Source organism: Podarcis bocagei (assembly GCF_964188305.1).
Source record: "Podarcis bocagei genome assembly, chromosome: 13".
In the NCBI taxonomy this organism is placed as follows: domain Eukaryota; kingdom Metazoa; phylum Chordata; class Lepidosauria; order Squamata; family Lacertidae; genus Podarcis; species Podarcis bocagei.
In genome coordinates this window covers 53183283-53210902 of record NC_138138.1, presented here as the reverse complement: position 1 = coordinate 53210902, position 27620 = coordinate 53183283, and the positions used below count along the sequence as shown (strand labels likewise).

Here is a 27620-nt window from a genome sequence, read left to right as displayed (position 1 = left end):
AGCACAATTCAAAGTGTTGGTGCTGACCTTTAAAGCCCTAAACGGCCTCAAAGGCCCAGTAGACCTGAAGGAGCGTCTCCACCTCCATCATTCTGCCCGGACACTGAGGTCCAGCTCTGAGGGCCTTCTGGCGCTTCCCTCCCTGCGAGAAGCCGTTACAGGGAACCAGGCAGAGGGCCTTCTCGGTGGTGGCGCCCGCCCTGTGGAACGCCCTCCCGTCAGGTGTCAAAGAGAAAAACAACTACCAAACTTTTAGAAGACATCTAAAGGCAGTCCTGATTAGGGAAGCTTGTAATGTTTAATAGATTATTGTATTTTAGTGTTTTGTTGGAAGCCGCCCAGAGTGGCTGGGGAAACCCAGCCAGATGGGCGGGGTATAAATAAATTATTATTATTATTACCCCTCTTGCCATCTCATGACCCAAGAGTCAGTGTGTGGGGGTGGCCAGAGGCTTTGTGGGTCCCAGGAGAATACCTTGAGGATGATGTTGCACCCATGGGTGCCAGGTTTGTGGACCCCTGCCCTAAGGGGATGATTTGGGGGATCGGTTCCTGGGATCGGGGGTACGAGAGGTGCTTCATTGCTTTGACCACTTCCGTGGGACCATCATAGGGGAACGTATGAAGTCTTTCCGGGTGGTTTCCCCCTTGCCTCGTCACCCCAACGCCCACTTTCCCGCAGGCACGGTGTCGACTACCTGACCGGCTCGTGGTGGCCCATCCTGGAGGACCTTTACCAGTCCAACATCCCCGTCTACCGCTTCATTCAGCGCCCCGGAGACCTCGTGTGGATCAACGCCGGCACAGTGCATTGGGTTCAGGCCACCGGGTGGTGTAATAACATCGCCTGGAACGTCGGTCCCCTGACAGGTAACTTAGCCGGATGGCCGAGGCCCCGAAAAGCGGGGTGGGAGGTGGGGGAGTTGAAAAGGGGATCCCGGAGCCCCACCAGTGCCCCACACTCTATAAAGGGCGGGGTCATGTCCTGCTTCCAGGATTCTATTACAGTGGTACCTCTGTTTAAGAACAGTCCTGATTCCGTTTACAAACTCCGCAGAACCGGAAGTAGTGTCCCGGTTTGTGAACTTTACCTCGGTCTAAGAACGGAATCCGAACAGTGGAAGGGCACCGGCGGCAGGAGATTCCATGACGCGGCCCTCTCCTTGCCTGGAGGGGCTTCCTCTTCCTGCCCCCCTGACCTCTTCCCTTTCCCTTGCAGCTTACCAGTACCAGCTGGCCCTTGAGCGCTATGAATGGAACGAGGTGAAGAACGTCAAGTCCATTGTGCCCATGATCCACGTCTCCTGGAACGTGGCCCGCACCGTCAAGATCAGTGACCCCGACTTGTACAAAATGATCAAGTGAGGAGGGCTTTCAGTTCTGCCCCCCCCCCCCCGCAACTCCTCCAACCTTTCCTGGCCGTGTCCCTCCTGCTTTTGCATCTGCACCTTGGGCAGTTTCTTGCACAAAAGTCTCTTGGTTGGGGACTAGATACAAGGGTCATTCAGTGGGAAGGCACAGGGGGCCCTCTGCTGAAATGATGAGGACCCCAGCCTCATTTTGGTTGCAGGTGGGGTCTCCATCATTTGGTGGCGGGGGTGATGGGCAGACCTCTTGTTCCCTTAGCCCAGATGTGGGGGACATTTCACCCTCCAGATGTTGGATGTTGGGTCAGCAATACCTTGAGGGCCGCGGGTCCCATCTCCCTCCCCCCGGCCCATTTCAACAGCTGTGCAAAACGCAGGTTGTGTGTGTGTGTGTGTGTGTGTGTAATCTATAGAACAGATAAACAGGCAATACGTTACCGTATGTTCCAAAGATATATTTTTTTAATTAACATATGCTAGAAACGTTGCGTTATAAATAAGAGAAGCAGTCTTAGGCATTTTATCCCCTGCGCTGGAAAAGGAGTCGAAGTTTGTCTGGGAAAACAAACACAGATTTTGCAATAGCAGCTGACGATGGTGTTGGCATCCGTCTGTCTCAACAGACAATGGAGTGCACTTCCGGAGGTGAAGTCCAAACCGCTGTGTTAGTAGCAGCACCAAAGTGGTCTCCCCGGGGCACCAGCCTGGCCAGCGTGCAACCGTGTGTGGACGTCCTGGGCTACCCAAATTATGTTCCAACTCAGTGAGGAAGGCCTGCTCCCCCACAAAAAAATATTTATTATGGGAAAGGCAATTCACAGTCAACAAAAGATATTTTACATTTGCATTTGGGGGAAGGAAAGGTTCACTCTGACAAAATGTTTACTTAATGTGAATCGATAGGATGTAGAGTTTGCGTGTTGTTTCTTTCTTTAAAAAACTTTTCTTAAAATTTGTATTTGTTTATTAAATTTGAATACCACCCTTCATCCACAAATCTCAGTGCTGCTCACAACATAAAGATACAACATTAAAACACAAAATACATGATAAAAACAAGGAAAAAGAAATATGAATTTGAGCGGGTTATTGGTGGGGGTGGGAATGAAGGCTTGAGGCTCTTCCCACCCCTGAGCTCTTTCTGTCCTTCCTTCCTTTAAGCGAAGAAAAAGGCGCTGCAATTTTTTGAGCTTCCAGTAGTTTTGGGCTAGCGACAGAGCTCAGCCCCCCCACCCCCAACTGGCCTGAGTCCCTCTCCAGATGTGTCATTTTCCGTCCCTCTTGTCTCTTCCGTGGCTACTGTTTAAATACAGATGTGATGTTTACTGCGCAGGTAAAAGCACCAAAACCGTGCAGTTTCTAACATGTGCAGCCTTAACACACATTGACCTTCGGGGGGCAATGCGAGATGCAATTAAATTAACAGAATCCCTTAGGGGGGTTTTGCCCGCCCCACATCGATGCGTTGGCTGCTTCATCCGTCCCCATGGAGAGGTGCATCCGGCCGCATCCTGACCCCTGCCCTCTTCTCCCGCTCGCAGGTACTGTCTGATGCAGTCCATCAAGCACTGCCAGGTGCAGAGAGAGAGCCTCGTCCGGTCCGGCAAGAAGATCGCCTACCAGGGCCGCGTGAAGGACGAGCCGGCCTACTACTGCAACGAATGCGACGTAAGCTTTCCGGCTCCTCTCGCTTTTCTCTTTCCCGCCACAGTGGCAACTCCACGGGGGTGAGGCTCCCTCCCTCTCTCAACCTCGCTTTCCTCCAGGGCGCTGCCCCTTCTCCACAGGTCCGCCACAGCGCCAGCAACGCAGGTGGCGCTCCCTGCTCCGAGACAGCGCCAGTCCTGGTGCACCCACCCCCCAGAATAAACCTCAGTTGACTGGGCTTCCATGTCCGGCCCTCTCTGCAGTTCTGACTGTGGGGACGAGGTTTGCGTTCCGCATTCACGCTCTCTGAAAGTTGACCCCCACGGAAGTGGCCATCTTTCCGTCCTCGGCGATCCATTTCCTCCGAGCTCTTGGGCAGAGAGCGGCCGGCAGGTCCTCCTAGCCTGTGACAGACTCCGTTCCCCCCGCCACAGACTTTTTATTTTTTGGAAAACAGTCCTTCCCCCTTTCCACTGAAAGGGCCTGGCAGGGTTTCCTAGGCCTTTGTGGTGTGAACAGTGTTTGATGAGGCCTGCTTGTCTTTAAAATACCTCCTGTACCCAACTCCAGTTTGAGGCTCCCGTGCCTCCTTCATTCCTGACGGCCCCCGAGAAGCCATAAAGGGGATTAGGAAGGTCGAAACAGTGAGTATGAAACGCGTGTCTTAAAAAAAGCTGTGGTGAAAAAGAAGCTTCCGGAAGGATCAGAAGCGTATTGTGAAGTCGGACCTCGCGGCTCTACGAAACCTCACCTCAAGAGTCTCAAACTAAGAATCCTCGCCCAAGCACCCGTAAGGCTTGCAGTGGATCACCATGATGCAAACGGGAGGAAAATATAATTTTATATCTGCCCTCTCTGAAAGGAAGACCCCGATGGAGGAAGCTGGACCCCAAGCAGAGTTCTGGTGGTTGCGCCTCAAAAAGTGTCATTGTGCAGAGATAGGAAAGGTTTGGGAAACGGCGACCAAAACGATTTAAGGGCCTGGAGTATTTCCCCTATGGGGCTTCTTAGTTTACCGAAAAGGTTAAATAGGTGTATAAAACGATGCCTGGTGCAGCTTAGGGACCAGAGTGAAGTTGATCCTTGGAAGATTCGGGATGGATAGAAGAAAGAACACGCTTTAAGGGCATCCTGTGGAACTCCCTACTGGAAGTCTCCGGAAGAGGATTAGACAAATTCGTGGGAGATGAGGCTCTCAGCGGCTACTCACCTCGATGGCTGTGCTCTTATCTCTATTGTCTGAGGGAACATGGCTCCTAGCTGCCGGGAATTGCAGGGAGGGATAGGATGCTAGGCTAAATGGGCCTAATCCAGCCTCAAAGCTCCGCTGGTGTTCTTGAAGGACCTCTTCCTGAGGTCTCGGGGTAGCCTGAGAGACAGCGCAGCTCAAGCAGCGAAGAAGGAATGTCTGCTGTGCAGTCTCCTTAAGGCAGGGTCAAAAGTGAGGCGCCAACCCGACTGAAGCCAGGAAGCCGCCGTGAATTTGGGTGGAGGAGACTGCAGTTTCTCCTCAGCCATGGAGCCAGGACTCCGCTGCAGCGACTTGGGTTAAAAGAAGCCACAGAATCACAGAACGGTAGAGTTGGAGGGGACCCCACACGGTCATCTAGTCTGACCCCCTGGAAGTGGAAAGGAAGCAGGGCTTGTTGTCGGCCGAGCCTCACAGGGAAAGGGGAAGTCAGCCAAGCCAAATGCTTGCGGCACGAAGTGCCTGAGATGCAGGAAGGAATCCTCTGTTTCCAGAGTCTCACCCATCTCAAGACAGACTCCTGTGGTGGATCTCCTTTGCCCCATCGCAAGGGTCCCTATGCTGGAGTCCTGGCGGGTGATGCAGGGAAGAACATCCCTTGAAGATGCCAAGTTTTGGGGATCCCTCCCTGTCGCTCAGGCGAGGCTGGATCAACGCCTTCTCTTCCAGAGTAACCCGCTGCAAGATTCACCGGAGAAGGACACTCAGCAATAGGTTGCATTTCGGGCATGTGACGCGTCAGCCAAGTGCGCAGAGCTCGGTTTTTATTTATTTATGTTGGTGGAGAAGAAATAAAACTCCTTCCCCCTTGGTTCTGTGTCGGCGTCGTGCTTCTTTGGGTCCCACACTTCTGCCCCTCTTCCCAGGCAGAAAGCCTCACCCCGTGGCAGAAGAAAGCGGTCGCAAGCTTTGTGTTTTGCTCTCTTCTTTCGCCGCAGCAGCTCCTTTTGCCCGCCTTGAGCCACGGCTGGCGTTCTCTGCCGGTGACAGGCATGCGCTTGGGCAACCCCCCCGCCCCGCCCCGCCCTTTCCGGAAGGGTTTTAACCAGTAAACACAAAAGGCTTGCCCTTCTCAGGGCTCCCCCATACTGTCGTTTGCCTCGAGTGTGACTGCAGTGCTGAGTGGGGCGGCTGGGAGAGATCCCTGCTTATTAAACGCTAGAAACCATGGCAGGCTGGCATTTATGCTTTCTTTTATTTTAATTTTTCGGAGGGGTGGCCGTTGTTAACTGCTAACAAAAGTGGAAGGCAGGCTTGGAAAACTCCTTTCCCCCCATAAAGGTGCACTGATTATGCCGGGGAGGTACCGTATTTTTTGCTCTATAAGACTCACTTTTTCCCTCCTAAAAAGTAAGGGGAAATGTGTGTGCATCTTATGGAGCGAATGCAGGCTGCGCAGCTATCCCAGAAGCCAGAACAGCAAGAGGGATTGCTGCTTTCGCTGCACAGCGATCCCTCTTGCTGCTCTGGCTTCTGAGATTCAGAATATTTTTTTTCTTCTTTTCCTCCTCCAAAAACTAGGTGCGTCTTGTGGTCTGGTGCGTCTTATAGAGCGAAAAATAGGGTATTTAAAGGAAGAGCAGAACTTCTTGGTTTGGATTTTGGGATGCAGCAGGAGGAGGTGATCTGCCATGCAATTAAAGGAGACCTAGTAGCTGAGGGTGTGGGGAGCACACCTGGGTGAAATTTGGAGGGGTGGGGCTGAGCCTCAGGGGGCTTATCTGCTTACAGTTGTGATTAGAGGCAGAGGTGGGGAGGAAAGCCTTTAACTTGCTTTCCACGGCTCCCAGCACATCCTTACCTAGCACAGGTTGACAAGGAGGGTGGAGACAAAGGCCACGTCCCGTTGCGACAGTCGCTGATTCCCCGTGTGCTCCCCGCAGGTGGAGGTCTTCAACATCCTTTTCGTGACGAGCGAAAATGGGGGCAAAAACACGTACCTGGTGCACTGTGAGGCCTGCGCCCGCAAGAGGAGCTCCTCTCTCCACGGCGTGGTGGTGCTTGAGCAATACAAGACGGAAGAACTGATACACATCTATGACAGCTTCACCCTGGTGAGTATATGTCTGGGGAAGGAGGAGAGGCAGGCCCCACGGGATCGCAGATTTGGTAAAGCAAAGAGGAGGGTGCCGCCTAGTGGCAGACAAGGCAAACGTCACCAAGGCTCTTCAAGGCACTTCAGAGCTGTTCAATCAACTCTAGTGTCCTCCCAAAGTGGCTCTCTGAGGATTACTGATCGTTACAGTGGTGCCTCGCAAGACGAAATTAATTCGTTCCGTGAGTCTTTTCGTCTTGCGGTGTTTTTCGTCTTGCGAAGCACGGTCCGTCGCAACTGCGCCTCTTCAAGCGGCTTTAAGAAAAAAGCGAAAGACGTTTTCGTCTTGCGAAGCAAGCCCATAGGGAAAATCGTCTAGCGAAGCAACGCAAAAACTGAAAAACCCTTTCGTCTAGCGAGTTTTTCGTCTTGCGAGGCATTCGTCTTGCGGGGCACCACTGTATTATGAATTATATTTAACAGATCTGTAAGATGAAAACTGGATAAAACATAAAAACCCAGTTTCTGTTAGTAGGAGAAAGAATCAGGATTCAAGGTGACTGTAACAGATTGGAGAACTGGACCCAAATTAGCAAAACGCATGTCGACAGGGACAAATGTCAGGTTCTGCAGTTAGGCAGGAATAACCAGCTGCACAAACTTACCGTGGATGTGAGGGACACCCGGCGTGACAGCAGCGCTTGTGAAAAGTATATAGGCGCCTGAGCCAACCACAATTTTAACACGACTCAGCAGCAGCAGCAAAAGCAGCTCATCCAATTCTAGGCTGCATCATCAAGGGAATAATAATAATAATAATAATAATAATAATAATAATAATAATAATAATAATAATAATTAATAATAATTAATAATAATTAATAATAATAATTTGTTATTTGTACCCCGCCCATCTGGCTGGGTTTCCCCAGCCACTCTGGGCAGCTTCCAACAAAGATTAAAAATACATTAAAATGTCACACATTAAAAACTTCCCTTCAGATGCCTTCTAAATATCAGGTAGTTGCTTATCTCTTTGACATCTGATGGGAGGGCATTCCACAGGGAGGGTGCCACCACCGAGAAGGCCCTCTGCCTGGTTCCCTGTAGCTTTGCTTCTTGCAGTGAGGGAACTGCCAGAAGGCCCTCAGCACTGGACCTCAGTGTCCGGGCAGAACAATGGGGGTGGAGACGCTCCTTCATGTATACTGGACCTTTGAGGCCATTTAGGGCTTTCAAGGTCAGCACCAACACTTTGAATTGTGCTCAGAGACGTACAGGGAGCCAATGTAGGTCTTTCAAGACCGGTGTTATGTGGTCTCGGCAGCCGCTCCCAGTCACCAGACTAGCTGCCGCATTCTGGATTAGTTGTAGTTTCCGGGTCACCTTCAAAGGTAGCCCCATGTAGAGTGCATTGCAGTAGTCCGAGCGAGAGATAACTAGAGCGTGCACCACTCTGGTGAGACAGTCTGCGGGCAGGGAGGGTCTCAGCCTGTGTACCAGATGGAGCTGGTAGACAGCTGCCCTGGACACAGAATTGACCTGTGCCTCCATGGACAGCGGTGAGTCCAGAATGACTCCCAGGCTGCGCACCTGGTCCTTCAGGGGCACAGTTGCCCCATTCAGGACCAGGGAGTCCTCCACACTTGCCCGCCCCCTGTCCCCCAAGAAGAGTACTTCTGCCTTGTCAGGATTCAGCCTCAATCTGTTAGCCGCCATCCATCCTCCAACCGCCTGCAGGCACTCACACAGGACCTTCACTGCCTTCACTGGTTCCAATTTAAAAGAGAGGTAGAGCTGGGTACCATCTGCATATTGATGGACACCCAGCCCAAACCCCCTGATGATCTCTCCCAGCGGCTTCAAGGGAAGCCATAGTCCCGCTCTATTCTGCCTTGGTCAGACCCCACCTGGAAAACTGTGGGCATCCCGGTTTAAAAAGGATATTGACAAGCTTGAAGGTGTGCAGAGGAAATGGCGACCAAGACTGGTCTGGGAACCAAGCCCTTTGAGTGAGCGGGGCATGTTTCGCCTGGGAAACGGGAGATACGATAGCCATCTCCAAATATTGGAAGGGCTGTCACACGGAGGACGAATTCCTGCGTTGCTGCAGGGGGTTGGACTAGATGACCCCAAGGGCTCCTTCCAACTTTACGGTGCTACGATTTGGAAGGAAAGGCTGCTGATTGTAGGTTTTTTCTCTCTCCCCTTTTCTCCTGCAGTCTGCACCGCCCAGTTCCAGATGAGCCATACCATGCCTGGACACGGATGTCTGGGCCGTCTTTCCACGCTAGCTCGCCCCCCCCCCCGCTCGCGTGGGGTGGGGGGGTTGCTATGATCTGCCCTCCGCCCTCTCCCTCCAATAGCAGCTGAGCCTCTGATCTCCACCCGCCCTTCTCAACTCAAACCTGCCCTGAGCCGGGGGGGCAGATAGCAGAAGCGTCGTGACCTGGGGCGTTCTCCTGACGGACCCCTTTTTTTAATTTATTCTTCAGAACGAACCTTTTCTCGTTTTTGGTTTTTTTTTTTCCTTCCTGGGTGGTGCTGATTTTGTATTAAAAAAAGCAGGGGGACAAAACCCTGAACTTAAAAAAAAAAATTCAAAAAAATTCAAAGAGCAAACGGAATGGAGCAGCGAAATCGATGGCGAAATTCCACTGTGCCTCTGGATTCGTCCCGCATGGACAAGAATTGGGGTGCGGTGGTTTCGGGGAGCTTCTATGAACAGATCAAGAGGGGGCCGAAAGAGTTCCCTTCTTCTCAAGAGCATTAATTTCCGTCTCTCTCGTCGGGGTGGAATGCCAGCGAGCGGAAAATGAGAGAGAGAAAGAGAGACTGCTGTCTAAATTTGGGGGTACCTGGTTTTGTTTTTTGTTTTTTTTCTTTTCCTTTCGATTACGTTTTTCTTGGCAGAAATTTAAAGGAAAAAAAAGAGAGTTTGGGAAACGGAAGCAAGCAAAAAAAAAATGAAAAAGAAAAATTAATACGGGTTTCTTAACACAGGACTTTTATGGGTTCAGTTCTCTCTGGGTGAACTTCTCATCGGGATATGGCGGGGCGGGGCGGGCGGGGAGAGTGTACATTGATTTATATATATTGGGGGGGGGAGAGCCGGGGAGGGTTGGCGAATTTTTTCCCGCGTGTGGTTTTTAATTATTCTGATGGACATTTTGATTTCTTACATCCTTTTATATATATTATATATATATATAAATATAAGAAGGAAAAAAAAATTCCTGGTTTGTATTAGAAACTGCTTTTAAAAAACAAAATACAGAAAACGAGACAAAAAAAATAAATAAAAAATATACGAGTTTTTTTGCACGAGGAGCAAGCGGGACGGAGGAAGTCCTCGTGCGAAAGGAGATTGGGATATGGTGGAAACAATAACCCCGTGCGGAGGGAATGGTGCTCGCCCCCAAATCAGACACACGGGTAGACGGGAGATTTTTTTTTCCTTTTTCACGAAAGGGGAGGGGGGGAGCTGATTTCTCCCCCTCCTCCTCCCCCTATCCCTAGGTGTTGCCATTGCCCCAGCCCCCAATTCCCTATGCCATTTTTGTGGGGGGCAGGGGGTGGGGTGGGGTTGGCAATCTAACAGGGACCCCTTAACTCTGCCCTCTGCCTGCCTAGCGATGGCTGACCCTTAACTCTGACCCTTAACGCCTCCTCTTCAGCTGATAAAATCCGTTTAACCTTAACTCAAGATATATAAATATATATATATATATATATTCCTTGGCTGAATTCATTGCCCCCCCTTCCTCTTCCTCCTCCAATTCTCTGCCCTTTTGACTCTACAGTTACAACTCCCAGATCCATTTGAAAAAGAAGAAGACAGAAACGTCTCAGATTTGGGGTCATTTTTCTTTCTTTTTTAAAAAAAATAATAATTGTACCTCCATGCCTCAAAAAATTGTTTTGCAGTTTGTAAATGTTCTTTCTCTTTCTCTCTTTTTTAATTTATACGTCTCTCCTTTATTTTATTTTTTTTGGTAATGATCTCTCTATTTATTGGTCCTCTTTTGGGGTTTGATCCAGCCTCTTTTTTTATTTTTAACTTTTTACAATGTTGTTGTACCTGTTTCTTTTTTAAAAAAGAAAAAAAAAGTGTCTCCTTTTGTTGTTCCAGGTTTTCTTTTGTTTGGCTCCTCTCTGGAATTTTTTTATTGAATTACTTAACATGTTCTTTCAGATATTTTTTTTTCTGTTGATGTTTTTTTCCTTGACATGGTGCTCTGTTTTCTCATGGTGGGGGGGTGGGGTTTGGATTGGGGAAACAAAAGCCTGATCCCGGTTCATCTGTTGATTCCCCTTCCCCTTTTTTTTTTTAAATGGAAGAATCTCACCCCACCCTACAGAAGGAAGGAAATCTCTTCCTTCCTTCTGAAAAAAAACCTGCACTTTTTTTAGTTCCAGATTTCCCCTTACCCACCCTCACCAATCACAGACACACACTGAAAAAAAGCAGATGAACAATCTCACTTCTCTGAGAAAACTCACTCTCACATAAATTGATTCTTATCGTACTGTAGGGGGACGAGGAGAAAGCAAATCTTATTTTGTAAATGTAAAAAAAATAAATAATTAAATTAACTCACAGAGATAAAAAAGAAACCAGCCGACTTCTGTCTTCCTTCATTTCTCCAACCTGGATATACGAAATGCTCGCATCTGGTGTGCCCAAATACATCAAATCTCTGCCCAGTCATTAAAACGAGCCTCTCTCTTCTTTTTTTTCTCTCTTCATTGTTTGGGGAAGGGCGGAATGTTTTTTTACTAGGAAAGGTACGCGATATAAAGCCGTCGTTCTTGTCCCAGTTAAGCTACGGGAACTCGCTTCCGTGGGACGCAATGACGGCCACCGACTCGGAGGGATTTAAAAGCGAATTGGACGAATTCGCGGAGGAGAGGGCTATCGATGGCTCCTGGCTCTGCACCCTCAATTGGTGGACATTGTTTTGTCCCAATACGGCTCCTGCGGCAAACGAATGGTGCCCTCTCTCTCTGAGCACCGAGGTGCCACGAACCAGCGTCCCAATAAACCTGCAAAAGCCCCTCTTGAGACAAACAGGAAGGCCACAGCTCTTGCACAGCGCCTGTTTGTTTTGAAGGTGCTTGTGCAGGAGATGGACCTCCCCTCCCTGGGTCAAATCGGCCTTTTCTTGGCACCCCAGTGCAGCCTCGTGGTACCACCGTCTCCGCTGTTTACGATTTGTGCACCAGATCCCCCCCCCCCCCGCTTTTACAAGCATGGTCTGGGCCTGGGACTTAGCAGGCATGGACCACGAAGGGGGAGGCATATATGGGGGTGGGTGGGTCTCTGGAAAGAGAAACATCCCAGGAATTTGAGCCCAGGGAGACCCCCTTCCCCCCCCCACCCTCTGGGAATGGTGCAACAAGCCAAGCATCACTTGGTTGGACCAGTTTGGGAGGTGGTGTGTTTGATGGGCACTTGCGCTGTGTGTGTGTGTGTGTGTGTCTGCATTCCTACATTATCCAGGAGAGGTGGAGGCCAGCCCCGGCAGCTGAAAGGGGGTGGAGATGGATGGGGAAGCCTATAAAGGATGCCAGATAATTTGTGGAGCCAAGCGGCGAGGCAGGAGCGTCTCTGCTCGGTTGTTGCAAGAGTTAGGGACCGGCAGCCTGAGATGATGGGCCTGGACAGTCGCTCGCAGAAAGCCGTGTCGGGGTCCCTGGAACACGAGAGTGGGGCGGGGGTCTCCCCGCTGCCGCCCCCTCCCTACGGCGGGGAAGGGGCCTTGGAGCTGCGAGGGTCTCTGGACTGTTGGGCATGTGCCGTGCTGGTCACAGTCCAGAACCTGCTGGTCGGAGGCCTCAACGTCCTCTTCGTGGGGGTCATATTTGGGCTGATCCTGCTCCCGGCCGGGGTGCTGCTGGGGTTCGGGTTCCTGTGCCATTCCAAGGTAGGTGGTCCTCGTTTTACTACAGCACCCCTCCCTCCCACCGATATCTCACAGAATCAGGACCAGGCAGATGAGCGGGGAGCTGTGGGTCAGAAATGAGGACGTTGGCAGGACTGAACTGGGGTGTAAACTATGTAAACCCTCCCCAATGCTCTTTGAAACAATAGCCTGACCTTTTGATGCTTTGGGGGTGAGAGAATGAGGCGTTGCGTAGTAGATGTGGGGGCTTTTTTTTTGCCAGGGTTGGGGTGAAGGCCAGTGTGGACAGATATGCCTTTCTCAGGGCTCAATTTGGGTTGTAGTTTATTCCAGAGCATATTTTTCAATGGGCAAGCCCAGCCGTGGAGCATTGGGTGGCAGTGGCGGGGACGGACGGGACTTATGCACTCTGCACAAGCTCAGAGGTACTCTTCCTCGCACACATCCAAAACAACCTCCAATCAGGCCTAGGGGAGAGAGAGACTTCCAGGCCAGATATGTAATCTTTTGGCCCATTTGTTCTTAATTCCACCCCAAACTTAAAAGTTTCAGAGCATGGGCTTAATTGCAAAGGATTGTAGTTTTCCGCAGTGTTTCCAGCTCCTGGGCTTGCGAAATCCTGGCAAAATGTTCTCTGCATGACCTCGGGCGGAAAAAGCAACACTTTTTGCATCTCCAAAGCGGGTTTGCCGCATCCTGAATACTCTTTACTTCCCTCCTCCCTGCAGTAGGAATTGTGCGAAAACTGAACAGGGGCTTGACCTTCTTTATCCTAGCTAAGAATTATTTTTCAAGAAAGGCTGCATCCAAATTCTGATAGACCCACTGCCCACTGTCCTCGCTGGCTGGAGCTGATGGGAGGTGGAGCCCAGCACTCTGGGGGGGCTCCAGGTCCCCCCACTTCTGCTCTGCGTGCTTCCAGAGTTGGCAGTCAACTCTTCTCCCCATTTTGCTTCAGTTCTCTTCCCCCGGCTTGCCACTGGCCCAAAGTCTGTTGGTAAACTTCTTTCCATTCTCTAGATTGTGTGTTGCCGCAGGGACCCATTTTACAGATCGGGAATACTGAGGCTCGGGGAGAGAGGTGACTTGCCAGCAGTCACAGGCACAACCTTCTCCATGGAGGTCAGTGGGCCAGAGTGGCCAAGCTGAATTTAGGAACCGGTCTCTTATGGGGCAGAGATTCCCTCTTCCACTTCCAACCATCCCTGCTGGATGTCCCTATTTTTACATTTGTAAGGTCCTTGCTGGCATCTTTTCTAGATTTCTGGAAGGAAAGAAAAAAAAAAGGCCTGGGATTTGGGCTGCCTTTCCAGAGGCAGGGACCACGCTCCCTCACCCGGCCCAGGACTGGCCTGGCAGATACAGGCGCTCTGGGGTGGTCTTCCCTAAGGGAGCATTGAAGGCGGGGGGAGCAACACTGGAATGCTTTCGGATTAAGCCTCTCGTGGTGGGCTTTGGGAGATTGCAGAGGGATATCCTCTTTCCAGTCTCCTGGAACGTGTCATGTGGCTCTGCTCATTTGCAGCGCTGCAGGATTTTTTTGCCCTGGAGAAATGGCCTTTTTGCCCAAGATATGTGTGGCACATCTGAGATGCAGCAACGAACGCTCCTCGCTCACAACACACACACACATCAAGGTGTTTCGTAGTCCCCAAAGCCGCTCTAGTTCCCTTGAGGCAGAAGGTCCAACAAAGACTTCTCCCTTGGGGGAAATTGTAAATTAAAAAACTTAACCATTTGCTGTGCGCACACATTTAGAACACATTGCTATCATTTATTAAATTTGCTTCGTCGCTTTATCTTGCAACCCAAAGGGACTGGCAACAAAACAAACAATCCTACACACACACACACACACACACGGTTCCTGGGAACTCTAGTTTGCTAAGGGTGCTGGGAATCGAAGTTCTGCGAGACGTAAAGTACAGTTCCCAGGATTATTTGGATGGGGACAGCGTGATAATAGTGTGTTGGTAGCGTGATAACCCAGTTGCCCGAAGCGCTTGCCTTGCCCCCCCCCTCCAAATGGCAGAGCCGGCCCTACCTCAGATCGGGTGGCCTGCCCAAGCTGAACCCGAGCAGGCGGGCGGGTGGGTGGCTGTGCTGGTTCTTGAGTGCCTACAACACCAGCGCAACCACCATCTCAGGGTGACCACCGCAGAGGACGCTGTCTTCGTGCTCTCAGACTTTTGTAATTCACATTCAGCAAAAGGAGGTGGTTTCAGAGTGGGACTGTACCACTTGAGCTGGCAAGGGGGGCCATGTACCAGCTTAAAACATGGGTAGGTAAACTAAGGCCTGGGGGCCGGATCTGGCCCAATCACCTTCTCAATCTGGCCTGCGGACGGCCTGGGAATCAGAGTGTTTTTACATGAGTAGAATGTGTGCTTTTATTTAAAATGCATCTCTGGGTTATTTGTGGGGAATAGGAATTCGTTCATTCTTATTTTTTCCCCAAAATATAGTCCGGCTCCCCACAAGGTCTGAGGGACAGTGGACCGGCCCCCTGCTGAAAAAGTTTGCTGACCCCTGGCTTAAAAGTTCCTTCATGGGGGGTGGGGGGAGAGAGGAAACTCAATTAAAACTCCCCCCCCCATTAAAAACATCTAGCACCTCGGTGTAAAAAGGATCTCAGCCAGTCATGCTTAGCTTGTTTTCGGCTTGAAAAGCGTTTTTATAAATTCGATTGCTTCGCTTGCCCCCTGAGGTGGTACAGCCCAGCCACTGCCACCTCGGGACTCTACCACCTCGCTCTGCTGCCCGCCTCGGCCGGGAGGTGCTTGCATGGCCGAACTGGCCCACACGGGGAGCAGAGTGTGACCAGGAGAGCAGTCTAACTCTCCAGCTGGTGCAATATTTCAGGTACAGCAGCTTGTAAACATGGGCAGTGGTGGGTGAGCTCAGCAATCACACAAACACACCCCAAAGTGAAAGAAGTGATCAATAGGGAGGGAGGAGAGGATTCAGTGGGGCTCTGGGTCCAGACTTCCCACTCTGTTTGCCATGACAAAAACCAGATGCCAGGGTCAGGGCCTTTGATAACCTTGTGGGGGTCGAGATGCACATTCCAGGCATGGATGTGTGGGTCTCTGGCGCCCACCCTGAAATTTGGGGAGGAGCTGGTTGTTCAGAAAGAAGCCAGCTCCCTTTCCCTCGTCTCTGCCCCCTTGCCATCCTCCTCCAGGCTTCTTGGGGGGATCTAGTTGGCCACCGTGAGATCAGGACGCTGGACGAGACGGGCCTTTGGCCTGATCCTGCAAACGTGGGCAGCGTGGGTTGGCGTGAACAGTGGCCCTCCCAGCTTGTTCATGCAAGGTCTTCGTTTTATGACGCCCCTTTCACCCCTTTCCTCCAGCCTTATCTGGCTTTTACGGCCAGATTGGGAAGAGATGCCCCCTTTTACTTGCGCCACAGCACCCTTGGTTGGCAACTGATCTGCGTTACGGAGTTCGTGACCAGGAAGGAACCACCTTCATCAAGCATGTCCACACGCTGGACCGCAGGACGGAGAGAATGCTCTTGTTTTCAGGTCCTGTCGAAGTTTTGCCACAAGCATCCGGTCAGCTGCTGTGAGAACAGGCTGCAGACCCATAGCTGTCAACTTACAGATTTGAAAATAAGGGACCAGCAGCCTCGAAAATAAGGGATCAGCAGCTAAAATAAGGGATTTTGCTATTGTAAAGAGTTTCTTTAAAAAAAAGATATTTATTAAAAGTTTTTAAGATATAACAAAAAAAGAAAAATAAACATACAAAATAAAAAACAGTTAAAAACACACATTAATTTTCAATAACATAACTTCCATACACTTATTTCCTCGGACCTCCTCATACCTCCCTTCTTTGTATTCCAGTTCCATTTGTTAGTTCAGCAAATCCTTACCATTAAACTTTTACCTATTTGTGAAACCTTTTTTTTCATATCTCTTAAAACATTACAGCTGGAAACCACTTAGTTTCTATCCAACATCCTTCTAACATTCATTAATTTTACAATGTTTCTGTAAGTAGTCTTTGAATTTCTTCCAGTCTTCTTTCACCAACTCTTCTCCCTGGTCTCGGATTCTGCCAGTCATTTCTGCCAATTCCATGCTATTGTAAAGAGTTACATGCATTGGTAGGATTGACAGATGCTGTCAATCCGGCATGAGGTGGTTTCGGCACCGCGGCAGCCGCTGAGGCTCCGCCCTTCTGTGTCCCTCCCCATCCCCTCTTCCTCCTCCCTCAGGCTGCCACCACCGCTGCCACCTCCGGGCTCGCGGGCGGCGTGGGCAAGAGTCTCTCTCCCCCCCCCCCCGGCTGGGAAGGGCTGATGGAACTCCTCGCGCCAGGACAACGGCGCCAGTGCGCGCTCGCGCACGTGCGGAGGAGGATCCCAAGCCGCTGCTTCCCTCCTGAGCCGGGGGAGCATGAAACCTGGGAAATTTAAGGGACATCATCAATAAGGGACAGCAGCGGGACATGGCGCTGGGATAAGGGAGTTTCCTGCCAAATAAGGGACGGTTGACAGCTATGTGCTGACCAGATCGGCCGCAGGCCGGATTCAGCAAGCTTCTTCTGATGGCCTCTGACCCCTAACATGGCTTTCTCTCCCTCTCTCCCTGCAGTTCTTACACACCCAGGAGCCCTACTGCACGGCCCACCTGAACGACGCCTCCTCCGTGGCGCTCCTGGTGGTGGGCTTCACCCTCCTGGTGCCCCTCCTGGTCTTGGCACTGGCTGCCTACTGCCGCCTGGCCCGCAGGCTCCAGCTGGGCTACTGCCTCGTCCCCTACAGCAAGGCTGTCTACAAGAACCTGCCCGCGTCCCATTACCACAGCTCCGGGTGCTGCTGCAGCCAGGATTTCGAGCCAGTGGAGAAAGTCTGGGTTTGAGGAGGGAGGGGGGCGGTTTGGGACTGGGAGTGGGTGGGGTGGGTTAGGGAGGGAGGGAGGGCACAGAACAACAGCAGCAAGACCCGGACGCGCAAGCTTGAGGGAATGTACTTGTCTCAGCCTGGCAGCAAGAGTGGGATACGTCGCCGCAGTGAGATGTGCAATGGGGCGTCAGGCTCTCACCGAGCACAGGACTGTTGCAAAGGGAGAGGCGCAAAATCCCATCAGAGGCAAGGCTGTCGTTCCTGAATTGCAGCGGGATGTAGGGGACTCTTGCGGGTCCCTTTTCAACTCTGTGGTTCTGTGATTCTAAGGAAAGGGAGACAGCCAATTTCAGCATCAGTCCCAGTGTCTAGCCTTCATCAGAACATAAGCAGAGCTCTGTAGGTGGATCAGGCCTAAGGAAGTCTATCTCGTTCTCACAGCGGCCACCCAGATGCCAGTGAGAAGCCAGGAAGCGGGAGGTGAGGCCAACAGCAGCCGTCTCCCCGCTTGCCTCCAAAGAACGGGAACGACCCTGCACAGAAAAACTTTGGCTCATAAGGAAAGATGGACGCAGACCCTCATTTCCCAGCGGCTTCCAGTATTAAAAGCCCTAAACACACCCGCAGAGAATTTGTAATCTCTCCAGCTGCTGACGAGGAAAAACTGACAATTCACCCTGGAGGTGAAGGACTTTGCGACGGTGTGCTAGGGCAGAGTGGGGGTCTTCAGTCTCGCTTCTCCCCTCAGCTGCCCTTCAGTTCACACAAACAAGGCTGCTGGAGAGTTGAAGACCCATTACAGTTTACTACAGAGCGGGAATTGCTCCACAAGCAAAACTTTGCATTTTAAAAAGTAAGGAATTAGCCCTTTCTATGTATGAAAGGGTTCTCCTACAAAAAGGGGTGGGTGGGAAGAGGCAAGAATAGCTCTAGCAAGTAGTTTCTTTAACCCATGGAACTCTCTGCTACCTGGGACATGTTTGCCTTTGGATTTCTGTGGTTGGACAAGCGGGTGAAGATGGAAGCCTGTAGATGTCCCCGGGGATAATTTTTGCAGCAGTATCAGGATACGAGTTCCAGAAAGGTTAGGGGTCCTACTGCCCTCTTCCTCGCACGCACACTAAGCCGCAGCCGCCTTGAGCTCTTGCCAAGTTACATATAAGCACGCTGTTCAAGCGACACATTTATCGCGGGCGGGGATTATTCGGACGAAACTCCTTTGTACGGTTTTGTCAATATGCAGACTACAACTTTGATACGAAGCTTTGAGTGGTTGCGTTTATTATTATGGCTGGGCGGGGGCTCTAACTTTCCTTGCACTTGGATGGTGGGTGGGGCTGGGGGCAAATTCACTGTGTGGAGGGGTAGTCAACTCATAGAAAATGACTTGTTCTGAAGGAGCTCGGGATATGGCCATATTCCCTCCCCCCATCTAACCAGGTTCATGATGTAGATTTAGGTAAGGATATTAATTGCAGCTGAAATTCCTTGATGGCTAAATCTACATTTGTGCTTTCAGACATGGGGCTGTCAACTACCGTATTTTTCGCTCCATAAGGCGCACCGGACCATAAGGCGCACCTAATTTATAGGGGGGGGGGTCAAGAAAAATCAAGAGTCTTGCTCTCCCGGCTTCAGCAAAAGCAACCCGAAGCCTTCGGAGCGCAGCGTGAGTTCCCGCTGTGCTCCAAAGGCTTCAGGCGCACCGACCCCTCTCGCTCTCCAGGCTTCAGCAAAAGCAACGCGTAGCCTCCGGAGCGTGGAGGGAGCGCTCCCTCTGCGCTTTGGAGGCTTTGCGTTGCTATCGCTGAAGCCAAGGAGCCTGCATTCGCTCCACAGGACGCACACACATTTCCCCTTAATTTTTGGAGGGGAAAAAGTGCGTCCCATAGAGCGAAAAATACTGGAAAGGACGAGCAGTTTGCATGAGCCATTTTTCTTTCGGGGAACTCACACCCAGTACACAAGGTGTAGGAAGAGGCCGTTGAACCGTATCACGGCAGAAACGGACCTTTGCATCACACTTGCATTTGCAGCGCCTTAAGTCACAGGCTTAGCCAAGCGCCGTTTTGCTCAGGGATCCCCCTCCTCACCAACAGAACGAGAGAGAAACCCCAGCCCTGTTCCCCTGCTTGCCCACTTTTTTCTTCTGGCAAGTTGCGAATTGAAATGAGAGAACATAGGCATCTTGGGGGACTTTTTAGTTTAGAGAACAGATTCCCCCCGCCCCCAACATAGATGGCTTTGAAAGAGGATTGGGCAAATTCTTACACTGTCCCATGTCTTCTTTCTTCTTTGGCGGTCACTCGTAGCCGAGTAAGATTGTCTTCCACAAACATGGTTTTAACAATGAGTCCATAAGTGACTGTGGAAGCCAATTCTGGACCCACACATCCTTCCACAGTGGGGACATTGGTTTCCGGGTGGGAGCCGATTACGGTGTGGATTTGCCAAGCATGCCTTCCTCCTAGCATGTTTCTCCCTTGCGTCCTGAGTTTGAGTGTCTTCAAAGCCCATGACACCTTTGGTAAAGGCTGTTCTCCAACTGGAGAGCTCGCAGGCCAGTGTTTCCCAGTTGTCAGTGTTTATACTATATTTTTTTTAGATTTGCCTTGAGACAGTCTTTAAACCTCTTTTGTTGACCACCAGCATTATGCTTTTCATTTTTAAGTTCGGAATAGAGTACAGTGGTACCTCAGCTTAAGAACTTAATTCGTCCCGGAGATCCGTTCTTAACCTGAAACTGTTCTTAACCTGAGGTACCACTTTAGCTAATGGGGCCGCTGCCACACAATTTCTGTTCTCATCCTGAAGCAAAGTTCTTAACCCAAGGTACTATTTCTGGGTTAGTAGAGTCTGTAACCTGAAGCGTCTGTAACCTGAAGCGTCTGTAACCTGAAGCGTCTGTAACCCGAGGTACCACTGTAGCTGCTTTGGAAGACAATAATCAGGCATCTGCATAACATGACCAGTCCAACGAAGTTGATGTTGAAGAATTGTTGCTTCAACACTGCTGATCTTTGCTTCTTTCAGTACACTGATATTAGTTTGCCTGTCTACCCAAGTGATGTGTAAAATTTTTCGGAGACACAATTGATGGAATCATTCGAGGAGTTGGAGATGGTGGTCCAATATAAGTGGTCCAAGGTTGGTAATACAATAGCTTTGTAAACAAGCATTTTGGTTTCCCTGCGAATGTCCCGGTCCTCAAACACTCTGCACTTCAGTCGGGAAAAAGCCGACTCCATCAAAAGACACCACTCTGTACCTAGCTTTGAACAGTGAGCTTTGGTGATGACAACCCCACCTCCCTAAAAATACACAAGGTAAATCCTGCAAGCCTGAAATCTACCCACGCTTTTCCTCCACGACTGCTAATATCCATAAGACGTGTCTGTTGTAGGGTTCCTGTTCCCATCATCAACCCTGACGGCTGGCCATGCAGGCTTGGCCTGGTGGGATTTTGGAGTCCAGCAACACCTGGTTCCCATTCCTGCTTTATTTATTTATTGCATTTAGGGGAAGAGCTGTTAGGGGTACTTCTGGCGGGGGACATGTCCTGCTCCTTCTGGGGTGGTCTGTCCACCTCTGGTCCCCACCCTGCACTCAGCTCTTACCTGTGGCTCCTAGAAGCTCTCAGCGTGTGACAGCGGCTGCACCCTGTGAACGGCTTCCACTGGCCGGCTAAACCAGGTGAGGGGAGCCGATGGGTCTCAAACTCTCAGGGAGTTATGGACTTCCTCTGCAGGCAGGCTCTGGTGGCTTCTGCACCTGCTGCAGAGGGAAGTGAGGAGCAGATGGGGCTCATCTAGGAGAAGGAATACTCTTGATCCTAAACCTATGCTGCCTGTGGGATGGCAGCTGGATGCTGCCTTGTGCCCAAGGAAGTCCTTTCAGTGCTGCTGGTGAGGCAGTTTGATTTCACCCCTGGTGGCGCACTCCATTCTCTCTCAAGGCAGACGGGTGCCAATGTTTACATTTGCATCAGGTCACCTAGGCCATTTCAGCAGGGACGGAGTAACCAGTGGCACTCCGATGTCATTGAGACTCCACACACTTCGAGCCAGCAAGGCCAACAGTCAGGAAGGATGGGTGTTGCAGTCCTCACGAGATCGCTCGCTTCCTTCCGTATAGAATGAAGGTTGAAATTGGGCTTTCCCACTCATGCCTGTTTTAACCCACGGGCATCCATTCCGTGGAGCTGAGACCAGGGTGGTGGACTTTGAATTATGGTAACCTGGGTTCAGCTGAGATGGTACCTCTGGGACAATTGTTCCCCCCCCCCCCAGCCTCCATAAAATGACATTAATTGCAACTTATTGATGGATAATGGCTGCAAAAAGTGTTTGCTCGCCGAAAAGGCTGAACTGCAGCGGCTACAGGAACACAGGCACACCCCTAGGACAGCGTAACCTTGGTCACAAACACCTTATTATCTGCCAAAGCACCTGTGCCACGAGACAGAAATCCCAACAAGTGAAGCTTTCCCTGGCAGGGAGGGGAAACTGCCCTGGCTGAACTTCGGCCTGTTGCGCAGCTACCAGAGGGACATAGACAACCTGCGAAAAGGTTATCACTCTTGCCGTGGGGCTGGAGAGGGGAATATCCTGTTCCAGAACAGGATAAGGAAGAGTGGAGTCAGCCCCGGGCGCCAAGAGTCTCTTATGGAAACTCTGCGTTCTGGGGAGGAAGGAACCTCGGATAAGATAACACGGCTGCTGGCGTGTACAAGCTCCCCATTGTGATGTGGGAGCAAAGAGGAGCCAAAGAAGACAAGACCCCGGTCTATCTATAGATACCGTTTCCTGCACTGCTTTGCAGCTGATGGAACAGCCGCATGGGTCAGCTTGGGAGCAAATCCTGCTGCTTCTTCCCAGGGAACTGGTGGCAAAGGCTTTCCCTATTAAAAAATGTCAGCCGCTGAGATCAAAATGGCACCTTTTCAGATCTAGCTGGTAAATTAAACGCCCTTGTTGCCAGCAGGGCAGCAGAATGGGTTCTGCAGTGCACCCCACAAACGAAGGCGGTCTCGAGGGCTGGGCTCCACCTGCAGCGACGGCGCCATTCCTGTTTCCAGCCCTTGTGGTCTGAAAGAATATTGGCGGCGTGTGGGGTGGGGAATACATAAGAGAAGCTGATGGCGGAGTTCAGTTCCCAAGGGCTAGTGGATTCAGTGCTCTACCGCCCTGGCGTCTTCATCTAACAAAGGCAGAATCTTGCAAATAAGTCATGCAAGTTACAAAAGGTATTTTTTTCTTGTTCAGGTGGTGTTTTTAAAACCAACAACAACAAAGAAATAAGCGGAGCTGCTATTATTCTACAGCCCTCTTGAAAATGAGCTTATAGCAACTGAAATGCATTTTTCCTAGGGAGTTCTTTGTAAAATTTAATGTTATATTTATTGCCATTTTGGGATTGGGCTTTGCCCCTGCTGTTCACTACACTGGTGAGTTCTGTGCTTTTGCTTTCAAAGGGAAAATGGTGGTGGTGAAACCCCAGATCTAGCCAGCTGCAGAGGCACTGAATGTAAGCTGCTGTTTTTAGCTGTATTTTGAAATCTCATTGGAGCCTCTGCTAGTTCTCCATATTGAGATGGAAATATGTGATGGGTATCTGTTCCTGTGCTGTTTAGATCTCTCCCCCTGCTCCCACACTGCAAATCAGAGAACTGTAGAGTTGGAAGAGACCCTCTGCATTGCAGGAATCTCAACTAAAGCATCTGAACCTGCCAGCCAGCTGATACCGGGGACCTTAGGGGGAGGGTAATAAATAAATCCACCATCATCTTCATCAGTGGGGATGACCAAACAGAACTCCCCAGGATTCAGCAGGCCACAAAGGCAGCAGCCCAAGGTCTGTCCATGGCCCACACGAGGTCCAAGCGTTACAAGAAAACAAACCCACAATAATTCAGAACAGCAAATGGGATTCTTTTCCAGATTGAACAAACATTTGACAAACGCAAACATTAAGTCCACCCCCTTTTCAAGTCCTGGAGATGGGGGGGGGGTGTCCTGTTTCACAGTGCATGCACTGGTCCAGTCCAGCTTTGCCAGGAAAGCTTCATTCCCTGGCAACGGCGAAAACCTGGGTCTAGCCGGGAAGGGAGGAGAAACGTCTCTTGCCCTGCAGCAAACTGGGACCTGTGTCCCTTCCCCGCATTTCCTCCCCCCCCCCAAAAAAAAGTTCGGTCAAACGTTGGGGGCCTGCTGCCCTCTGGTGGTGGATCAGAGGTACTGCAAGGAGGCCAGGCTCTCCAGCTCCACCTCGATGGAGACAATGTGATGTCCTGGAACCATGGCCAGACCCAAGACTCTGGGCTCTCCGGCGGAGAAGGAGTCTGCAGAGCAAAGGAGGGAGAGGGTGAGAAGGAGGGTCCCATCTGCTCCTAATCCAGCCTTGGGCCTTCCAGAGGCTTGGGGCCACAGCTCGCAAGGTGCTGGCTGGCACCGACGGGAGTTGAAGTTCCAAGCGCCTAGAGCAGTGTTTCCCAACCACTGTTCCGAGATGTTGCCTGGAGGGAGGCGGGCGAGTCGGCCGGCGAGAGGCGGGGCGGCGGCGGCGAGGAGAGGCCACCCAGCGCGGGGCTCTCGCCATCTGCCTGCCTGGCTGCCTGCGAGCTCGGCGGGCAGCGCCTCCGTCCGCAGCGCCCGCCTCGCGGCTCTCATTCCCTGCCCCTGCCAAAGCTCACCCAGCCAAGCCGCGCTCTCCTTCCTGCCTCGCTTTGCTGCCTCCTCCCCCCCCACCCCCAAAGCTTGGAGGTTCCCCGGCAAGGGGGAGGGAAAAAATTTGAAACTTACACTTTTGTGCGTCCCTCCCGGCGTGACGCTGCGCGCTGACGTCACGGGGCTGTAATGGTGGTGTGCCTCGAGATCTTTTTCATCAAACAAGTGTGCCTTTGCCCAAAAAAGGTTGGGAAACACTGTCCTAGAGGGCCCCAGGTTGGCAAAGACTGTCCTCATCTTCCGGGCACTTAAAGGCTCTCTCCAAAGTACACAGGGGCTTCCGTCCCCCAGGCACATGCCCCTCTCCTCTTCAAGAGAGGTAAAGGTAAAGGGACCCCTGACCGTTAGGTCGTCGTGGCCGACTCTGGGGCTGCGGTGCTCATCTCGCTTTATTGGCCGAGGGAGCCGGCGTACAGCTTCCGGGTCATGTGGCCAGCATAACTAAGCCGCTTCTGGCGAACCAGAGCAGTGCACAGAAACGCCGTTTACCTTCCCGCCGGTGCGGTACCTATTTATCCCTCCTCAAGAAGCCCCCTTGAAATTCTGTCTTGCCTGGAGAGTTGCTAAGCCCCACCAACCCTCTCCTGCCCCCCAACCTAATTCTTCGCTATTAGTACTTAAATCTTTTTCTCTGTTTCACTCTGCTATTGCATGAGTTTTTCCTCAATAGCCACAATTGGCTTACAAGCAAAAACACGTGGAAAGCATTCAACAGGAAATGAATAAAGAAAGAAAGCTGGTGGAACGATGGTGGAGACCCCAGGTGAGAACTAACCTGTGGGCTTGAGGTACTCCTGGGCGGAGCCAAGGATCACGTTGCAGTCTCGGTCGGTGCACAGGAAGCAGCCCACCAGGGTCCGCCCGTCCGTCATTCGGATACGCATGCTCTTGTTGAGGAGGTTCTCCAGCTTCCGGCGGGCCTGCAGGTATGGCGTGTCAGCTTTTTCCTCACCAGAGTCCTGGCAGAAACGTTCAAAGGGTTAGTCTTCGCAGGCCAGAGGGATCTTTCCATAATACTTTGTTGTTGTTTTTTAAAGGATATTTATTAAAGTTTTTTAAGAATATAACAATGAAAATGAAAAATAAAAAGAAACATAATATAAAATACAACATAAAAACAGTTAAAAAACAGGTAATTTTCCATAACATATCTTCCTTACGCTTATTTCCCCAGACCTCCTCATACCTCCCTTCTTTGTATTCCACTTCAATTTGTTAGTTCAGCAAATCCTTACCATTAAGCTTTTACCCATTTGTAAACCTTTTATTTCGTATCTCCTAAAGCATTACAGCTGGAAACCCCTTAGTTTCTATCCAACATCCTTCTAGCATTCATTAATTTTACAATATTTCTGTAAATAGTCTTTAAATTTCTTCCAGTCTTCTTTCATTATCTCTTCTCCCTGGTCTCGGACTTTCCATAATACTTTGTAGGAAGAAATGCACTAGGGTATCTTTCCCTCCCACTCCCAGGTCCTGCTTTTTCGCTTTCCAGAGAGAGACACCAAGCCTCTAGTCCTCATGGTGGCATATGGGCAATGCTTGGGGAAGTCTCTCTTGGGGAGGCTCTAGAATGCAAATTTGTGGCGGTGGGTTTTTAATATCTCAGGATCTGTTTATGCCCCCTGCTGGGGGTTCATTTACACAGGGCTTTTAAATTTGCTATAAGAGGGCCTTTTCAGTGGCTGCTTCCAAATTTTGGAGCTCCCTTCCTAGAGAGGCTGGACCAGCTCCCTCTTCGCTACGTGAAGATCGTTTTATTCCAAAAGGCTTTTTGGGAACTGTTTTTAAGGAAAGAGCTTTTAATAGTGCTGTGCTGTTTTTACTATCTGAAATTTTAATGAACTTTTAAAATATGGTCTTGATTCTATTATTGTTTAATTACTTTTAAAATACTGTCGTTGTTTCCAGCTTTTCATATTTTATCCTTGTGGTCTTAATTTTTGTAAGCTTCCTTGAGTCCAGGTCTGGGAGAGAAAGCTGGATTATTATTATTATTCATAGAATCATAGAGTTGGAAGAGACCACAAGGGCCATCGAGTCCAGCCCCCTGCCAAGCAGGAAACACCATCAGAGCACTCCTGACATATGGTTGTCAAGCCTCTGCTTAAAGACCTCCAAAGGAGGAGACTCCACCACACTCCTTGGCAGCAAATTCCACTGTCGAACAGCTCTTACTGTCAGGAAGTTCTTCCTAATGTTATTACATTACCATTTCCTTCTTCTCCCCTTACATCACTGACAGTCAAGTGCGTTAATATTTTCCCAATTACCTAGAATGGTAACTCAGCTGAGAAGTGATAGAGGTGGTGTTAGAATTTTCATGAAACAGGTGTCATGTTCACTCCTGTGAACAACACACAAGTTGCTTATTTTATATGCCAACACCCTACAAAACACACACACAGCAATTTATGTAGAGCCTTAACCTGTTCGCTCTATCTAGTGTTTGATGGAGATGGTTCTTTCGTGGATAAGTTGCCAACCAATAATATTTTATTATAAGTTCCTTTCACTATTCACAGTCAATAGGATTCGTTACAGCGTAGGAAAGAGGGCATCTTCTCCAAATCCAACCATAAAAGATTTACAAAACAGTTGAGAGGGTACTGATGAAAACCAAAAAAGGGTTCACTCTAGAACAGGAAATCTCTGCGTGAGCAGCCGGCGGGGCCAATGTTCAAGCCAACAAAGGCTACCCACATTCATAAGGACATAAGGAGAAAACGCTGGATCAGGCCAGTGGCCTATCTAATCCAGCACCCTGTTCTCAACCAGGTGCCGCAGAAGGAAATCAGGAAGCAAGATTCGAACACAAGAGCCACTCATAATAAATACATATTATCCTTCCACCCCGACCCACCCTGTAGGTAACCAGTGGCCTCTCCCCCCCCCCCCACTTTACTTTTTATTTGTTTGTTACAATTTTAACCCTGCCTTTCCTCCAAAGGGGGCACATACGCTGCTGCTCCTGCCTGACCCACTCTTCATTTAATCCCCACAAGAGCCTTGAGAGGTAAGGCCAGCCGAGAGGCAGCACCTGACCCGCAAGGTGGACCTTGAGCTGCATGGAGGAAAATGTGGCATAAAATTGCGATGAAATACATACAGTGGTACTTCGGGTTAAGTACTTAATTCGTTCCGGAGGTCCGTTCTTAACCTGAAACTGTTCTTAACCTGAAGCACCACTTTAGCTGATGGGGCCTCCCGCTGCCGCCGCACAATTTCTGTTCTCATCCTGAAGCAAAGTTCTTAACCTGAAGCACTATTTCTGGGTTAGCGGAGTCTGTAACCTGAAGCGTATGTAACCTGAGGTATGTATTTGTACATAACAAATGTATGTATGTAACCTGAGGTATGTATTTGTACATAACAAATGTATGTATGTAACCTGAGGTATGTATTTGTACATAAATAAGGCCACTAGTGAGGGGCCCCCCCCACAATACAACCACGTAACCACCACACCATACTAGGCCCTTCCAGCCTAAATTTGTTTTTGGGGGTGTCTTATTATGCCCCCACTCCCAATTACTCCCATTTCCCATCCAATGTACTTACCCTCTCTATCCCCAGGGTACCTCCTTCTCCTCCCCTACTTGAGCACCCCACCCCGTTATGTCCTCCCCCTTTCTCACATCTGTAGGCCTCCCCCCCGGGCTCCTCACCCCAGGACTGGGACTGTTTCCGCAGCCATTCTCCTCTCCCCTCTGCTGCTGCAACGGCTCTGGAAGGGCAGTGGCCGCCATCTTGACCCTCCCGCCGGCAGAGGGACTACAACTCCCAGCAGGCCGCTCGGCTTCCCCGCCCCCTCGGTTCCCAGCAGGCTCTGCG

General features: G+C 50.5%; 3 protein-coding genes and 1 long non-coding RNA gene across 5 annotated transcripts in view; 3 read left to right on the top strand and 1 right to left on the bottom strand.

Moving 5' to 3' along the window:
* Positions 1 to 10915, top strand: part of KDM6B (lysine demethylase 6B) — a 44235-nt gene extending 33320 nt beyond the window's left edge. For both annotated transcript variants that reach the window (XM_081167672.1, XM_081167671.1), the window contains 5 exons: positions 683 to 870; positions 1220 to 1361; positions 2909 to 3035; positions 6147 to 6317; positions 8521 to 10915. In XM_081167672.1, the coding sequence (XP_081023798.1) occupies positions 683 to 870; positions 1220 to 1361; positions 2909 to 3035; positions 6147 to 6317; positions 8521 to 8544 (652 nt within the window). In that variant the 3' untranslated portion in view covers positions 8545 to 10915. The remainder of the gene's footprint in view (positions 1 to 682; positions 871 to 1219; positions 1362 to 2908; positions 3036 to 6146; positions 6318 to 8520) is intronic.
* An 852-nt stretch (positions 10916 to 11767) lies between these two features.
* TMEM88 (transmembrane protein 88) lies at positions 11768 to 17095 on the top strand. The gene is made up of 2 exons (XM_081168230.1): positions 11768 to 12225; positions 16811 to 17095. Exons 1-2 carry the CDS (start codon positions 11866 to 11868, stop codon positions 17075 to 17077), a joined length of 627 nt encoding a protein of 208 aa, XP_081024356.1. The 5' UTR covers positions 11768 to 11865; the 3' UTR covers positions 17078 to 17095.
* A 42-nt stretch (positions 17096 to 17137) lies between these two features.
* LOC308572302 lies at positions 17138 to 18323 on the top strand. Its single transcript, XR_014001689.1, has 2 exons — positions 17138 to 17419; positions 17691 to 18323. It is a non-coding gene; the product is annotated as an uncharacterized lncRNA (long non-coding RNA).
* A 4661-nt stretch (positions 18324 to 22984) lies between these two features.
* On the bottom strand, positions 22985 to 27611 carry NAA38 (N-alpha-acetyltransferase 38, NatC auxiliary subunit). Its single transcript, XM_081168269.1, has 3 exons — positions 27455 to 27611; positions 24562 to 24745; positions 22985 to 23401 (listed from the first exon to the last, which is right to left on the bottom strand). The coding sequence occupies exons 1-3, from the start codon at positions 27533 to 27535 to the stop codon at positions 23289 to 23291; spliced, it is 378 nt and encodes a 125-aa protein (XP_081024395.1). The 5' UTR covers positions 27536 to 27611; the 3' UTR covers positions 22985 to 23288.
* Positions 27612 to 27620: the final 9 nt, after the last annotated feature.

Bases quoted from the DNA above. Each gene is read 5' to 3' on its own strand.
- NAA38 (XM_081168269.1), bottom strand. From the start codon at position 27,535: ATGGCGGCCACTGCCCTTCCAGAGCCGTTGCAGCAGCAGAGGGGAGAG. The intron at 24,746-27,454 runs GTGAGGAGCCCG...CGTTTCTGCCAG, and splicing joins GAAACAGTCCCAGTCCTGGG to GACTCTGGTGAGGAAAAAGC. The intron at 23,402-24,561 runs GTTAGTTCTCAC...TTTGCTCTGCAG, and splicing joins GGAGTACCTCAAGCCCACAG to ACTCCTTCTCCGCCGGAGAG.
- TMEM88 (XM_081168230.1), top strand. From the start codon at position 11,866: ATGCCAGATAATTTGTGGAGCCAAGCGGCGAGGCAGGAGCGTCTCTGC. The intron at 12,226-16,810 runs GTAGGTGGTCCT...CTCTCCCTGCAG, and splicing joins GGTTCCTGTGCCATTCCAAG to TTCTTACACACCCAGGAGCC.